General features: G+C 51.6%; 1 protein-coding gene across 1 annotated transcript; it reads right to left on the reverse strand.

Annotated features, from left to right (window-relative positions):
• Positions 1-1,814: 1,814 nt before the first annotated feature.
• On the reverse strand, positions 1,815-14,749 carry CDCA8 (cell division cycle associated 8). Its single transcript, XM_077844704.1, has 10 exons — positions 14,392-14,749; positions 14,180-14,308; positions 12,147-12,187; positions 8,904-8,976; positions 7,795-7,871; positions 6,439-6,503; positions 5,543-5,638; positions 4,323-4,449; positions 3,632-3,718; positions 1,815-3,072 (listed from the first exon to the last, which is right to left on the reverse strand). Exons 1-10 carry the CDS (start codon positions 14,486-14,488, stop codon positions 3,028-3,030), a joined length of 837 nt encoding a protein of 278 aa, XP_077700830.1. The 5' UTR covers positions 14,489-14,749; the 3' UTR covers positions 1,815-3,027.
• Positions 14,750-14,857: the final 108 nt, after the last annotated feature.

Raw genomic sequence — 14,857 nt, forward strand, 5'->3', positions numbered from 1 at the left:
GCAGGCGGGCCTGGGGAAAGGCCTCATCCTGTGAAGGCAGGAGGCACCCGAGCCAGAGCAGACTGGATTCCAGGCTCCCGTGGAGTGCAGAGCCCCGCGTGGGCCCCAGTTCTGAGCAAACGGACCCATTTGAGGCCTCGGGAGGCGCCTACTAGTAAAATCTTCAGCACGTGTCATGCTGCGTCTTAGGTGTGGGTCAACAGCTGGCAGCGTGTGAAGTCGGGAAAACGCGTCCCAGAGCTGGTGCCCATGTGGACGTGGACACACGGTCTTCCGTTGCACGCACACCCCTCGGTGGGAGTGGGCACCGTGGTTCCTTTGAGCGACAAAGCGTGTCTGACGCGGTGAATGGGCGACACGTGAATGAGCGACGCTTGGGGGAGGTCCTACCATGCACATCCCAAGAAGTAGCTCTTCGTAGGAGTAATGGGACCTAACTCTCCAAAAGGCCATACATTTGTTCTTCCAACAGGAATCACAAAGGAGGGCTTCTGGAAATAGCAGGAAGCCTGCAGGGCAAAGAAGGAACCTAGTGTTTACTGGAACTCTAGGTCCTCTTGGCGCTGCCTCCAGTACCCTGGGGAAGGGGAGGACTTGGGGCCCATGCTCCCCTCGAGCCAGCGCAGCTGTGCCTTTATTCGCTTCAACCCCACAGCAGCGGGTACAAGGTAAACTGCCGACCAGGGGGAGGCACGGAACAGAGGGGAGTGATCTAGCAGGGGTTGCTTTGAATGGGGAGAGGATGCTCTAAGGAAAGCTGCTCTCAGCTCCAGCTGGTGGTGTTGCCAAATCTTTTTTTTTTTTTTTTTGAAGCTAGCAATCATTTTTATGAAATCTCACAATTTTTAAATTGTTAGGAACGAAGCTGGAAGAACAACAACAACAACAAAAAAAAACAAACAAAAACTAAAATCCAGTGAAAGTCAGTCTGTTTGGTTTGTGGGCTGGCAGTAGGATTTAAATTTCCTTTGTAAAATCCCAAGCTGTGCTTTAAACCCTGGGATGGGGAGCTCATTACCCTCAGTCCGCCCCTGATGCGGGATGAAGGACGGCTCTGTCTTCTTCACGTGACTGGCATCTGTTAGGCACCTGCTCCGCGCCGCACGTTTCCTACCCCTGCGTTCACTCAGCCGGTGGTGCCAGTGGAACGAAATAGGGCGAGGACAGCTCTGGGCCGAGCGTGTTGGGTCCTAAGGGTGTCCTTGGTGCCCGGCTCCTCTGGACACTGCACCAGGTGAAGGAAAAGGTAGATGCCTCGGGTTTGGTGACTGAATTGCTTGAAAGGAGGAACCTTTATTCCAAATGCTGCCGCTGACCACAGGGTCCCTGCCCATCGCGGTCAGAGCCAGGTGGCCGGGCTCGATGACGGCCCGTTCTTCTCTTCTGCCGTCGGGTCCAAGCGGGATGGTTTTCAGTGCAGAACGAGTTCAGGAAGGCACACCTGCCAGGGCCCTGAAACTCTGGGCCTGGAGAAGTGTGGTGGCTGCGTTCCCTGTGCCCCCGCTGTTCCCGCCAACAAGCCTGCGCTCGGGTGAACCGTAGATGGGCGAGGTTTTGTCCTCCCCAGTATGAACTTCTTGCTCACGAACAGGCGTTGGGGGAAGCCTACTGGGGGTGGGTTACCTGCACGTTGGGGAAAGGGCCCCCTTTCCAGGTATCAGATTCTGCCTAAAGGAAAGGTTTCCGTGTCTCCTGAGGAAAACAGCCGCTCAGAGCCCCCCCCCACCCCCCCCCCCCCCGCAACAGCTTCGGTCCCCAAACAGCCTCTAGTCCAGGGAGCACCGTTCAGAGACGACAGGCAGGCTGAATATGGATTAAAAACAAACCAACCCACAATTTATTGAAAACAGATACCTTTCAATAGCCCTAATTACAAGAGTTTAATAAGAGATGCTTGGGAACACGATACGCACAGAAGTATCAGGAAAAGGAGAATAAAACAAGTTGAAGGGGATATGGCTGCAACGGGACTGGACTGCCAGGAGGGTTACCTGGCCGGGTGACGCCGAGTGTGACACAGGGCCGCAGAGGACACAGGGCCCCAGGGCCCGCAGTTTTGGACCACACTGCAGGACTCGTTGGGGCGGGGTGTGGGCTCTGAACACCGAGCCGATGCCCGGAGCACAGGCCAGACATGTGGAGTGAGGCCACCAGGCAGTTCACACCTGCCCCCGACGAACCCCATGACAGGAAGTGCTCTCTGCAGTCTGTGGACCTGGCACGGAGAGCTCAGAGACCACCCCTCTGCAGCTGGTCCCACGAAGTCCTCGACTACGCTAAGCTCTAGAATTCTCTTATCCAAATCCCTACCAAGTAGAGAGGTAGAGGTGCCAGACAAGGAAGCTGCCTCCAAACTAATTTTTGGTCTTCGGTCAAGGGAGAAGTACAAACCACTGTTCCATGGTCAGCTTGGGAAAAACTACTGGGCAGGGCGGGCAGGAGATCCTGAAGGGCCACTTGGGTCCGCCTCGGGAGGAAGCGGGGCCAGGCCGATGCGCCTGCTGCGTCCCTGCTGGACAGGCCTCGCTCTGCTGTACGGCTCCTCCTAGCATCCGATCTTCCTCCCATGGCCCCGGCCCTCACTTCTCTGAGCCTAAAGCTCCCGGCCTCAAGCAACACAGAAACGCCGGGCACGGAGGGTGCTGGGTAAGAGGGAGCAGGAGGTTCCTGCAGGCCACCTACATGGAAGGAGGCAAGGCAGAGAGGACGTGGTTGCGGGAGGCAGGAGCGGCAGCCCTGAGAGCAGGAAGGAGAATCCTACAGGAAGGACAGGACGTCTCGACTGCATGGAGGCGGGAGGCGGCAGGTGGCAGGCGGCGGGCGGGGAGGCGTGAGGAGCTAAGCTGTATTAACCGATGGGGGAGCAGTGTCCCCGCTTCCCCGGTTCTCCCTGAGGAACACCGCTCCCTGCTCTGGAGCTGCACACTTAAACAAACAATAAGCCTGAAGGGAAGAGGTGGCGTCAGGGTCCCCGACGTGCCCGCTGGAGGTCCGTCCTGTCCAGCGGGGCTTCTTGGAACAGCAACCTCATTTGTGAGTCCGTATGCTGCTGCAGATCTGGGCGAGGCGGCTCTACGGAGGGAAGGAGGCGGGTCAGCGGAGAGCGGGACAGCGGCCCTGCCTATCACCTCAGGCTGGGGTGGCCAGGTCTCAGTGGATCTCCTCTAGAGGACGGAGGTCCCTTGGGGGAACCTGGCTGGGAAGGCAGCTCCGCCCTCGCCCCTTCCCTGGATGTCCCCCTCACAGGCACCCAGGAAGGGGGCACCTGGGGCAGCCCTGTTTGGGCCGAGAGCGCTCATCCACCCCCGGGGATTGTGCTGACTGGACCCGGAGGCCCGTGTTACCAAAGCTGAACCAACTTAATTTCCCTCCTGAGAATTTAAGGGGAGACAAGAAGCTGGACGGTCAATGCTGAGCATTAGAGCAGCGAAGTCGGAGTTGGGAGCGGGGCTGCCCGAGGCCACACGCAAGCCAGTGTGGAGGGAGAACGGAGGTGGAACCCCGGGCCCCGTGGAGGTCATCTCTCATCTCACGCTGAGTATGCGGGCCAGATGGAGCAGACAATCCTACGTGCAGCTCAACTAAGCCAGCTGCCAGAGGCAGCCCGCGTGCGGACGGTTACAAGACTCACGGAGAGTTTCTTAATGTTTCCCAAGGCCTCTGGGTCCAGCTGTGCGATGTCCATCCTCTGCAAGTCGCTGGCCAGTAATCGCATGCTCTGTGTGGAGAGCAGAGTGGGTTCAGTGGCCACGTCCCTTGGGGCAGGACCCTGCACCCATGCCCTACTGTGCCCCAGGGGGCCCCCGGATATCCTGCACTTTGGGCAAGGGGAGCGGGGAGGGGCAAGGCCATTAGGAGAGGAGTTTGCCCCCAAGGAGCTGATGACCTTGGCGTTTGACCCTGGACCATGGTTGGCTCACCCGGGGAATAACGGCAAGGACGCCCCGCAGATTCGCCTTCCCTGCCTCCCAGGAGCTGAGGCTCTGCTCTACTCAGCCCAGGGCAAGTGGGCTCAGCCCGCTTCAGAACCCCTCAGAGTCGTCCAGTGCGGGAGACCCAGCTCACGTTCCCCTTTCTAGGGCACATAACCCGGATGCTGCCTTCTCTGTACTCCCTGCAGGATCTCCCCCAACTGCACACGTCCCGTGACACTAGAGGGCACTGGGCACCTATCTCAACTACTGAAGGCTTCTCGAGGGCAGGAATCATGTCCTCTACATCTTGGGCCTACCACCTGGCAGGTGGGCAAATGTCAGCTGATGAACAAACGGAACACGGAGCCGGGCACGGATGCCAGCCCGGCCTCCCCGTGAGACGCTCACCTCGCCACCGCCCACCGGCACCGTGAGGAAAATCTCTCTGCTGTCGGCGAGAGGGCTGCCGTTCACGGAGATGTTGTAGATCCGCTCTCTGGCTGCTGGGGTACGCAGGCCCGGGGTCTTGAAGACCCTGTGAAGTGGGGAGATCTCCGTCAAGATGGCTTGGCACAGAAAGTGACATGAGGCGCCGTGAGCCCTTCCAACCCCCATCTGGCCTCAAGCTGTAGTTTTCAAACCCTGCATTTCTAAGAAGGCGAGTTCTAAATTTAGGGCAAAAAGTCTTTTTAAACAGTAATGACTACACACAGCTGGAGAAGGGAGCTTGTAATGATCAAACCTCCATCTAGCCAAAGTCAGTTCTTATCCACGGAAAGCTTAGGTCCCAGGCTCTGCGTGGACACCAGCCATCCAGCCATCCACAAAGCCAGAAATAAACTATGGTTAATGCACTTCCAAGAGTGGCTAAGTGCTTCCAGCAGGAGGAATTTTCCAGGGTCAGAAGAGGAGGATTCGGAGATTCTAGCATTATACTAATTCCTAAACAAACTTTCTCAAGACAGTTGAAATTCTGTTTTCCTCTAAATGCCCTCTGCTGTATGTGCATGTGAAAAAGCAGTTCAGAAGCGGGAATTCAAAGAAGTCTTCCTCCCTCTCCTCGCCCCAGAGAGCCCCACTTTCAACTCCTCATGCCTTCCAGAAACGTCCTCTGAATATAAACACAAATGGGGCTCATCCAGGGCATCCCGTTGTGCAACATGCTTGGAGACGCCCGTCATCACGACGCTGTTCCTCCAGCACATATGGATCCGCTTCTTTAATGGCTACGGAGCGTCTCCTGACCAGCTGAGCGGCCCCATGGAAGAGATTAGCTTCCCGCCTGGGTCACCTTGGTCTCCCCGGTGTGACGGGATGCCCTCGCACTCTAACCGAGGGTGCGGGAGAGCACCTGCCCATTCAAAGAACACTTTTGTTGGTCAGAAACAGAAAAGGCCGAGCAAGAGTCACTAGCGGCCCCCTAGTCCTCAGAGGCAGCGTGTTCTCCTGTCATCAAATAAAGACTCATTTTGACGCTGAAAGCAGGTGAACCAGCTCTCAGGGGAGAGGCAGACGCTCAGAAGCCCGGACAGTTACCCTCTTCCGAGAGGGCGTGCCAGGCTGAGGGGTCAAGTGTTTTCCTGGGGGCTCCCACCCAGATGTAGGCGCTGCCCTCCCCCGTTACTCACCTTGAGTCAAACCTGGGGGTCAGGCCTGGAGTTGGTTTCACCAGAGACAACTCCAGCCGGCTCACAGCTGGGGTGACGGTGCTGTAATGGCTCGACCTGTAATGGCAGGTAAGGGGTGGCCATGAGGTGCATGGGTCACACGTGGAGGGCAGTGACCACGTGGGTACCATCCCCAGTGCCTCCATGCACCGACTGGCGCAGCCCTCCCAACAACCCCGGACGCTGGCTGTCAGCCTCATTTATGGCCACGGGAACCTGAGCGCACTGAGGGGAGCAACGTGGCCAAGATCACAAGCCGGTCAGGGTGGAACCAGACCTCTGAAGCCAAGCCGTCCGTCAGCCTCGAGTCTGGCCCCTCAGTACCTTGCAGGCCCCTCAGCCGGAGTTCCTGTCCTCTGGCCGGGCACCTACCACTGCTCAGGGAGTCTCCTCCTTCACAGACACACGTCCCTGCTGCAATGTGCTAAGCTCCTTAAGAGGTGGCCCCTGTGCCCCGTCCCAAATGTTCAGCAGGGCCCAGCACAATCAGGTCCCCGGCAATTCTTACTAGGACCACGGGGAACATGTCAAGAAGGGTGGTGACAGCCACGTTGTGACCGGCCACGGGGGAGCTCTGCACGGGGACTGTCAGGCACGTGAACATAACGTGCAGTGCCTATTACAGGTTCCCGGGCCTCGCGTTCCCCGACAGCGTTAACACAAAAACGGGGAGAAGAGAGAACGTGGGCAGAACCGTAGAGCGTGCTGGGTCAGATCCTTTCTCCAGGCGCCTCCAGCTTGGAGACCCAAGCTCTCCCTGAGCACAAGCCACGGGAGCCCTTCCCCCATTTCTGCCACGACGGACGGGGCTCGCCAGTAAAACCAAAACACACACCAAGGTTTGGAAAACCCATCACCTTTTCCTTCTGCCTTTTCCTTGTACGGATGGGGCTCTCTTCTTGGACGGAGGACACCTTTTGACCTGGATTCACAATCGAATGACACTGTGGTTATTAAAAGCCCCCAAAAAGGGGGAAAGTGAGGGAGGGTAAGAAAAGGGTAAGAAAAGGAGGGGCGGGAAAGGGGGGTGGATCAGCTCTGGAAAAGGAAACGGAGGCTGAACAGGAGCTCGATGTCCCGAGGGAAGTGGCTTAAGTAACATGGAAGACGACTGATCAACTCAGGACTTTTACTGTCTGGATTTTCAAAGTAGAGGGTTCTGGCCACTATTAAAGGTAAATCTCCTTTACACTCACTGCAGCCTGGCTGGCCCCCCACTCCCCGACGGAATGCTGTGAAGGTCACCGGGGCCGTCCCGGGTGCCCAATCTCCCCCACCCCATCCTCCCCTCAGCGCTGGCTGCCTCCTGAGCTCCTCTTTCTAGCGTCCCTCCAGTACCCGTGCTCAGCCGCCCCCTCCGTGCCCCCCTGGCACAACCTCGTCGACACCCACACTGGGAGTCAGCATGCCCCTCCATCTCCCACTCCTCCCTGAGCTCCAGGCTGAAATTTCAGAAGAGAATGGAACACCTGATGCATCAAACCACCGGCACAACCGGGTGCTCCCCTTTACCCGAACCCAGCCCTGCTCTTCCCACTCTGTGCCACCTTCCGCTGCCCAAGATAAAGGCTCTTCAAGTCATCCCTGCTTCCTCTCTGCCTCCACCAGTCTTGCTTGGTCAGAACCATCCCTGGTCTCTATATAGGGTCACCGGCTCAGTTTAAGATTTAGAATAGCCTCCCAACTGGTTTCCTTGTCTCCCGTTTTTTCTCTTCCCCCATTTGTCCCAAACACTGTTCTGAAATACCAATCTGGCAGCGTCACTTACCATAACCAACATGCTGAGATGGGAGCTCCTGAGCTCGGCATACAAGGCCCTTCACTGTCTGGCCCTACTGTACACAGATCACCCACAGCCTACATCCCTGTCAGCCCAAACTGCTTCCAAACTGCTTCCTGTTCCTTAAATGGAACTTGAAGGGACTTTCTCACCTCCTCCCGGGGTTCCCTTCTCTTTCTTCACAGCTAGTGAAATCTCCCTCACTTTTAAAGGCCTGGGTGTATCCTAACTGGGGAGGTAAAACGTGACAGCTTCCTCTTCTGCGTTCTATACACACTTCTATGGTCGCTTCTGTTATGAGCCATTTAAGTGCGTTCTTCTCTGCTACACTGTGAACCCTGGCAGGTGGGGATGGGGCAACGGGATGTTCTGTATTTTTGTTATTTCCCTGTCTCTCGTAGGCTCTCAGCCCCAGACCCGAGTGCCTACTTACTCTGGAAGTTCGAAGATTCTTCTTATTTTCTTCTTCTTCTTCCACTATCATTTCATCCACTTTTATTATCTTTCGTGCTATAAGAAAATAGTTTTAACAAACTGATATGCTCATAGGAATACATTTTCATGCAGTCCTGTTTCTAGAGGAAATAAAACTTATGTAATCTTAGGCTGTAATCAAGAAACAGACTTTGAGGGGCACCTGGGTGGCTCAGTTGGTTAAGCGTCTGCCTCTGGCTCAGGTCATGATCCCAGGGCTCTGGTATCCAGCCTCACATTGGGCTCCCTGCTCAGAGGGAAGTCTGCTTTTCTCCCCCTCCCTCTGCCTGCTGCTCTCCCTGCTTATGCTCTCTGCTAAATAAGATCTTCTTAAAAAAAAAAAAAAAAAAAAAGAAAGAAACAGATTTTGAATATAAATAAGGTGGCTTTAAAAAAAAAAAAAAGGGGGTTTAGACAGAAGAAACTACCCAGACTGGTCAAGAAAGCCCACATGCTGCCCAGCATTCTGGTAAGAGTGCAGACGCTGGACTCAGCCAGGCTTGAGCATGAGGCCGGTCCCAGCACTGCCCAGGTCACGGGGCCCTCGCTGTGCTCCCTCAGCACGTCATCCATAAAGGGGAGTAGTCACCTCACAGGGGTAAGATGAGACCTGGATGTTCTCCACAAGAACAGGGTCTGTTACTTTCGTTCCTGTTTCCCCAAACCCTAGGATTGTGCCGGCTGAATGAATGACGGAAAGGCCTTTGGACAGTACTGGACACATGTCATAGAAGTATTATTTATTACAGCAAAATATTGTTATTTATGCAGGTTAGAAAAAACTTTCTCAGCATCGCAGCGGTCGAGTGATACAAGTTAGTGTCTCATTGCTAAACATGTACAACCACAAGCCACTCTCACTCTCGCTCCACATGGCCCAGGAGTTTGCTCACTATTAGTCCTGCACACTATTAACTCGGTGCAGCGGCCAGAATCACATGATTGGATTCATAAGCCTGAGGACCAGGCATCTGAGGAAGAGGCTCCACGACCGAGGCCTCTGTGAGCAACCAGCCAACCGCCTGGCCTCCATTCTCAGTTCAACGAGGGGTTTCAACAAGTACTCACTTTTGGCAGATTTCAAGGGTGTCTGAATAGCTTCTGCTGTTAGTTTGTTTATTTCTGTGATATCCAGGTCAGCCTGTGATGAATACAGCCAGAAAACACCAGGCATATTTCATCAAATATGGGGAATATTTTAAGACTCAACACGATTAACTTAAAAAACACATTACTTGTTATGGACCAAAGATTGTAACGTATTACTTATAACACGATAGAGTGAACTCTCATAAATATAGCCCAAGAGCTAAAATGTTGCTGATAACTTGCTTCTAACTCTACATTCTTCCCTGGTCTATTTTCTCGTTTTCCCCCAGAGGTGCCACCATCATCCCATTTGCTTAAAAGCGTGTTTTTTTGTTTTTGTTTTTTTATAAATATATATGTGCTTACGTAATATTTTACTTGGTTTCACTTCTGACCACTGTTTGTTGTAATTCATCTGTTCTCCCTGCCACGTAACATCGCACTGTTGGGACTCTATCACAGTGAGTTTGTCCAATCTCCTGTCATCAGTCTTTTTGCTATTAACCAACACCGCTACTCTGATCCATCTCATAATGTGTCTGATGCATGTGTCCAACTTCTCTCTTGGCTGTATACTAGGGGTGGGGCACGGGACGGTTGTAGCTACACAAATGTTCAGCCTTGATATTATACCGAAACATTTTCCAAAGCGGTTGCACTTGATTACATCCCACTGGCAAACAATACAAGTTCCTAATGACTCACATTCTCTATACTTGGTGCTGTATTTGACTTTTCTCTTTCTCCTCTCTCTCTCTCTCTCTTTTTTAAGTCTGGAGCGTCCACACGGTTTTCTGTTGCACTTACGGGCCCTTCAAGAAGGCTTCTAATCACTGTCATTCTAATTAAATGTTTTCCCAGTGGTTGACTACTTATGGGAATGAGAATAGCCACGAGCAGGTATGATTCTATGGCTTTCCTTGCACGGCGTGTGGAAGTATCAGAAGAGCTGTTACGGACTAGGGATGGCAAGTTACATCTCCAGATTGGTAGGGACTCCGTGGAGTGCTGAGGAGCATTCTGAGGCTGTCCAATCTTAGCAAGAAATAGTGCTGTAGATTAGTGACGTCTGAAATGGTTGATGGAATAGATAGTGGCCAAATATCTGCCATCTCTAAAAACATCTGGCATGTTATGAAGGTCTCTGTGGTGGCAGGCCACCGAGCAGCTTTAAGCAGAAGAGTTAACAGGCCTAAGACCTGAAAGGCCTGTTTGCACGGCTGGCTGGTGGCTTGTGTAAGAACCCGGATTTCAGGGTTCCCACCATTCCCTGGTTAGAATGGTTCTCTGATCCTAAGCTTTGAATAAACAACATGGCTTATGCCGCATACTGGCTCTCTTCCTGGAAGTCTGAAATTTTGGTACATGCTAGGTACAGAAGATGCCGATGCGACCAGCCCCCAGTAAAAATCCTAGGCATTGAGTCTCAAAAATGTTTTCTGGTAGACAACATTTTACAAGTGATGAATTATGGTGTCCTATGTGACTCCATTAGGAGAGGACTCTTGGGAGCTTGTGCCTGGTTTCCTCTGGACTTTGGCGCACATGTCTCTTCCCTTTGTTGATTTTGCTTTAGATCCTTTCACTGTAAAGAATCATAACCATGAGTATGACCATATCAGAGCCCTGTGAGGTTTCCTAGAAGTGAAAACTTGAGAGATGCCCACATACCTAATTATTATGAACTTCTGTACCAAAGTATCATTCCTTCCCTGAGTTTTAAGTCATATTAACTAAGGCTACAATTCTCTTGACTTGGTGTGAAGACGCTGGCTATTTCATATTACGCTAGAAGCTCCCTGACTTTAGCTCTAGAGTCTGATTAATTAACAAGAGGGTGATGCATTAGCTAATGAGTATAATTCATCTCAGAGGTTAAGTCTTTTGAAACATTATATCTGGGTGTGTGGAGGCAAGAACATATTAGAAAGAAAGAGAAAGCCAGAACAAAGAATGTTTTACTAGCTCCTGATTTTATTTTTCAGCTATCCCCTTTCTTCTACAATATTCACCCCCAAACTCTCTAATTAGTTTTTTCCTGACTGAACAACTGGCTCTGAAATATCTTTAACTTCTGAGGCTGCTGTAAACCTGCTATTCAATGCTACTATGTACCGTTTGCAGTCAGATCCCCTCAAAACCTAGGATTCCAAGTAATTCTAATAATGTGTAGTAGGATGTAGACTTTTGGGTTCACTTTGTAAACCTGATGAAGGTTATAATAAACATTCTCCCCAGAAAAATAACAAATGCGTATCTATACACACATTGCTTATGTACAATTTTGTGTACAATGCCTAAGGTCTCCATGAAGACCCATTTATGGACCAGTTCTTGTCACTGTAAAACAGGACTTTCTGCAACAATAGAAATGCTCTATTTCTGAGCTACCAATATGTAGTCACTAGTCATGTGTGGCTACTGAACATCTGAAAAGTGGCTAGTGTCTCTGAGGGACTGAAGTTTTAATTTTATTAATTTTAATTGATTAAAATAGCTACTTGTGGCTGGTAGATATTGCACTGGACACTACAGATCTAAGATCTAACCTGTTTATTTTGCTTCCTCATCGTACTCTCTTCCTGATCCTGATGCTAGGATAGAGGAGGTGAGAGGGGATGAGGAATCCTGAGAATCCCAAGTAAGAGTGTAGCTTCTACAGTAGGACATGATAAAACAACAGTCTCGGGACACCTGGGTGGCACAGTCGGTTGAGTGTCCAACTCTTGAATATGTCTTGGGTTGTGATCTTAGGGTTGTGAAGTTAAGCCCCATGTTGGGCTCTGTGCTCAGTGCAGAGTCTGCTTGAGTTTTTTTTCTCCCTCTGTCCCTCTCTCCCTTTCCCTCTCTCTCAAATAAAATTTCTAAAAAAATAAAATAAAATAAAAATAAAACAAGTCTCTTTGGCACTTAGCAGCCCAGGCCATTAGGTAATGACCCAGGGGCTTAGAGGGACTTGGGCTTGAGGCTTCTGCTTTGCCTGAGAGGTCAGGGCAGAGAGTTGCAAAGAACCTGCCCAAAACAGAATGGCCTCCCTCTGTAGGACTTGACGGTATTTGAGCTTCATAGACTCAGCATTTGACAATCGTAATTTTCCAGTTGGCATAAACAGGATACGTCCCCTACAAAACCTCCTCCGTAGTAAGCACCCCCTGGTTGGATTTTGTGACAAGATTAAACTTAAAAACTAAGCACAGTTCCAAAATAGGACAGGTCACTTACTGTGGCTGCCTCTTCCAGGGCCTGTTTGTTTCCTCCAAGGGCTTTAAAAAGAACATTTTATTTAGTTACTAGCAGATCTTAATGATAAACCATCCTCCCTGATATATCCCATTATCTGCCTAAAAATGGGTCAGATTAAACCCTGGCTTCAACATTCAAGGATCTTTACAACCTCGTTTAATTTTTCTCCATATCTGACTGACCCCATTATGCATATTCTAGGTTCCACCACACTGGAAGTCCTTATTTCCCAAATGTGCCGCTGTCTCTCATGACTCCGTGCCTTGGCACGTACGTATTATTCCCTCTATCGGAAATGCTCCTCTGCGCCCAACAAGTTTCTAATTCGTCTTTCAAAACTCAGTTCCAATCCAAGGCTCTTTACTGTTCTATCACAACAGATCCCTGCGAAGTGCTGAGTTAGATGCTCAGCCTCATCATACCCAACAACTACTCAAAGCTGTGTAAATGTTCACCTGAATTCCTAGAAAACAATTTCGGGCGAAAATATGGCATGGGGTAGGTGTATAGCCAATGTGTGCTGAACAAAGAGGTCTGCACAAGATTTAGATGTAAAGTTAGGTTAATCCTTCTTCTAGAAACTCTCATAGAGTCCTGTAGAACTGTTAGAAATTCATGCTTTGAACCAGAATGCCTGGATTTAAAGAAGTATACTTTGCTACTAACTAGCCTATGAGACGTTGAGCAAAGTAAACAACCTCTCTGTGCCTTAATTTTGTCATTTATAAAATAGGAGCAATATTAACAATGAACACTTTTGCTATGAAGATAAAATTAGTTAACTTACGTAGTACACTCAATACAATGCCTGCCCACCTAGCACGGGAAGCACTATATAAATAGACCTACCAACCACTACTCTACCCTTTTTCTGATACTTATAATTTTAGCTATATAATCATGTGTGCATTTTTATTTTTTTAAAAGATTTTATTTATTTATTCATGAGAGACACAAAGAAAGAGAGAAAGGCAGAGACACAGGGAGAGGGAGAAGCAGGCTCCATGCAGGGAGCCTGATGTGGGACTCAATCCCAGGTCTCCAGGATCAGGCCCTGGGCTGAAGGTGGTGCTAAACCACTGAGCCACCCGGGCTGCCCATGTGTGCATTTTTAAAACGATCCTCTTCTACTAACTTGTAAGCTCCTGAGGGTAGGGACAACGTCTGTTGTTATTTCCCAAAGCATTTTCACCCCTTAGCACTGGGACAGAGGCACGCTCCATGAGTATTTGTAGAAACGTGCAAAATAAAAGGGCAAGTCAAAAGGGTCATTAAGTAACCACAATTTGAACACAACGTGCTTTTCTATGCAGGACGGAACCTACATAATAGCTAATAATAAAGAAACGAGAAAAAGTAAGGGCACCCCAGAGCAGAAACGAGAGCCTGTCGCACGTCCTTGGGCATTTAACATGGGGGCCAGAGAACAGGCTGCAGTTTTCTGCTGGCCAGAAAAACTTGAGTCCTTGCGCTTCACAATCTGATTTGCCCTTTTTTTTTTTTTAACTGACGGTTTCCATGAGATGCAGAAAGTACGGCTTAGGGTTCTCCAACCATCTGAGCTCTGGTTAACGAACCAAGTTATTCAGGTATCCGTTTTTAAGCGACTGGATAAAATATCCAAAAAAAAAAAAAAAAAAAAAAGAGAGAGAGCGAGCAAGTGAGAGAGAGAGAGCGTTTTGTGACACAAAAAATGCACACAAATTTCACATTTCTGTGCGTCCCTAAGTAACGTTTTCCTGGAACACATACACGCACCTGTTCAATCCAGCAGTTTTGGGCCTAGAACAGCTTGAATTGAGTAGCTGCAAAGCTTCAAGAATTCAGTATGGGGTCCTTTAGAGGGGATGGATGCCTGCCTGCCTGCCTGCCTGCCTGCCTACCTGCGGGGCATATGACGTCAGAGTCCTGTGCAGACAGGTGAAGCAGGGAAGTGCAATAAGCAGCGCAGGGGGGCGGGGGGCGGGGGTGATCACCGCCGGCCGAGGCCTGGGGACGCGAGCGGCTCTTACCGAAGTAGTCGAGCCAGTTCATCTCGCGCAGCGCCTTGGGGAGCCGCAGGATCTCGATGTTGTACAGGTTGTCCATCTCCTTGAGGAGGTTCTGTGTGTCCGACTGGATCTGCTTGGACCGTATTTGCACTGCGGGCAGGGCACACGGGCGGGTGAACCGGGGCCCGGGGCCCCGCACCCCACCCCGCCCGCACCCCGGCTGCGCCCCCTACCTTCCCGGTCGAAGTCCCGAAGAAAGGAGGCGAGCTTCCGGCTCCGCAAGGAGCTGGTCTTGGCCACCCGACTGCCGCCCTTCCTAGCCGGAGCCATGGCGCTTGGGTGGAGGCTGCGGGCGCCCCCGGGGCGTGGGGGGGGGGGGCGGTCAGCGGCCGAGGTCGCGGGAGAGGCCGGGCGGGCGCCCTAAGGGGCGAGCGGGGGGCACAGGCTGCCCCGGGGAGGCCCGAGCTTAAACGAGGCGCGGGGCAAGTACATGCGGGTCGCCGAAAGCGTCCAGGAGAACCCCCGCCTCCGCAGCCGCAAGGACGGAGCAGCTCCTTGCAGAACCCGACGTGCAGCCGCCGCCGCCGAATTCAAACCGCCACCGGCTGACGAATCAGAAGTCGCCGTCTTGGGAGGCTCCCGCAACATCCAATCACAAGGACGCTCCGCCCGTAGGACTACAGCCCCCAGAAGGCATCG

The sequence above is a fragment of the Canis aureus genome, chromosome 13, assembly GCF_053574225.1.
Source record: "Canis aureus isolate CA01 chromosome 13, VMU_Caureus_v.1.0, whole genome shotgun sequence".
Classification (NCBI taxonomy): domain Eukaryota; kingdom Metazoa; phylum Chordata; class Mammalia; order Carnivora; family Canidae; genus Canis; species Canis aureus.

Excerpts from the sequence above, each read along its gene's own strand:
- CDCA8 (XM_077844704.1), bottom strand. The coding sequence starts at position 14,488 with ATGGCTCCGGCTAGGAAGGGCGGCAGTCGGGTGGCCAAGACCAGCTCC. Across the intron at positions 8,977-12,146 it reads CCCTGGAAGAGGCAGCCACA|GCTGACCTGGATATCACAGA; the intron begins GTAAGTGACCTG and ends TATTCATCACAG. Across the intron at positions 3,719-4,322 it reads TGCCGGTGGGCGGTGGCGAG|AGCATGCGATTACTGGCCAG; the intron begins GTGAGCGTCTCA and ends CTCTCCACACAG.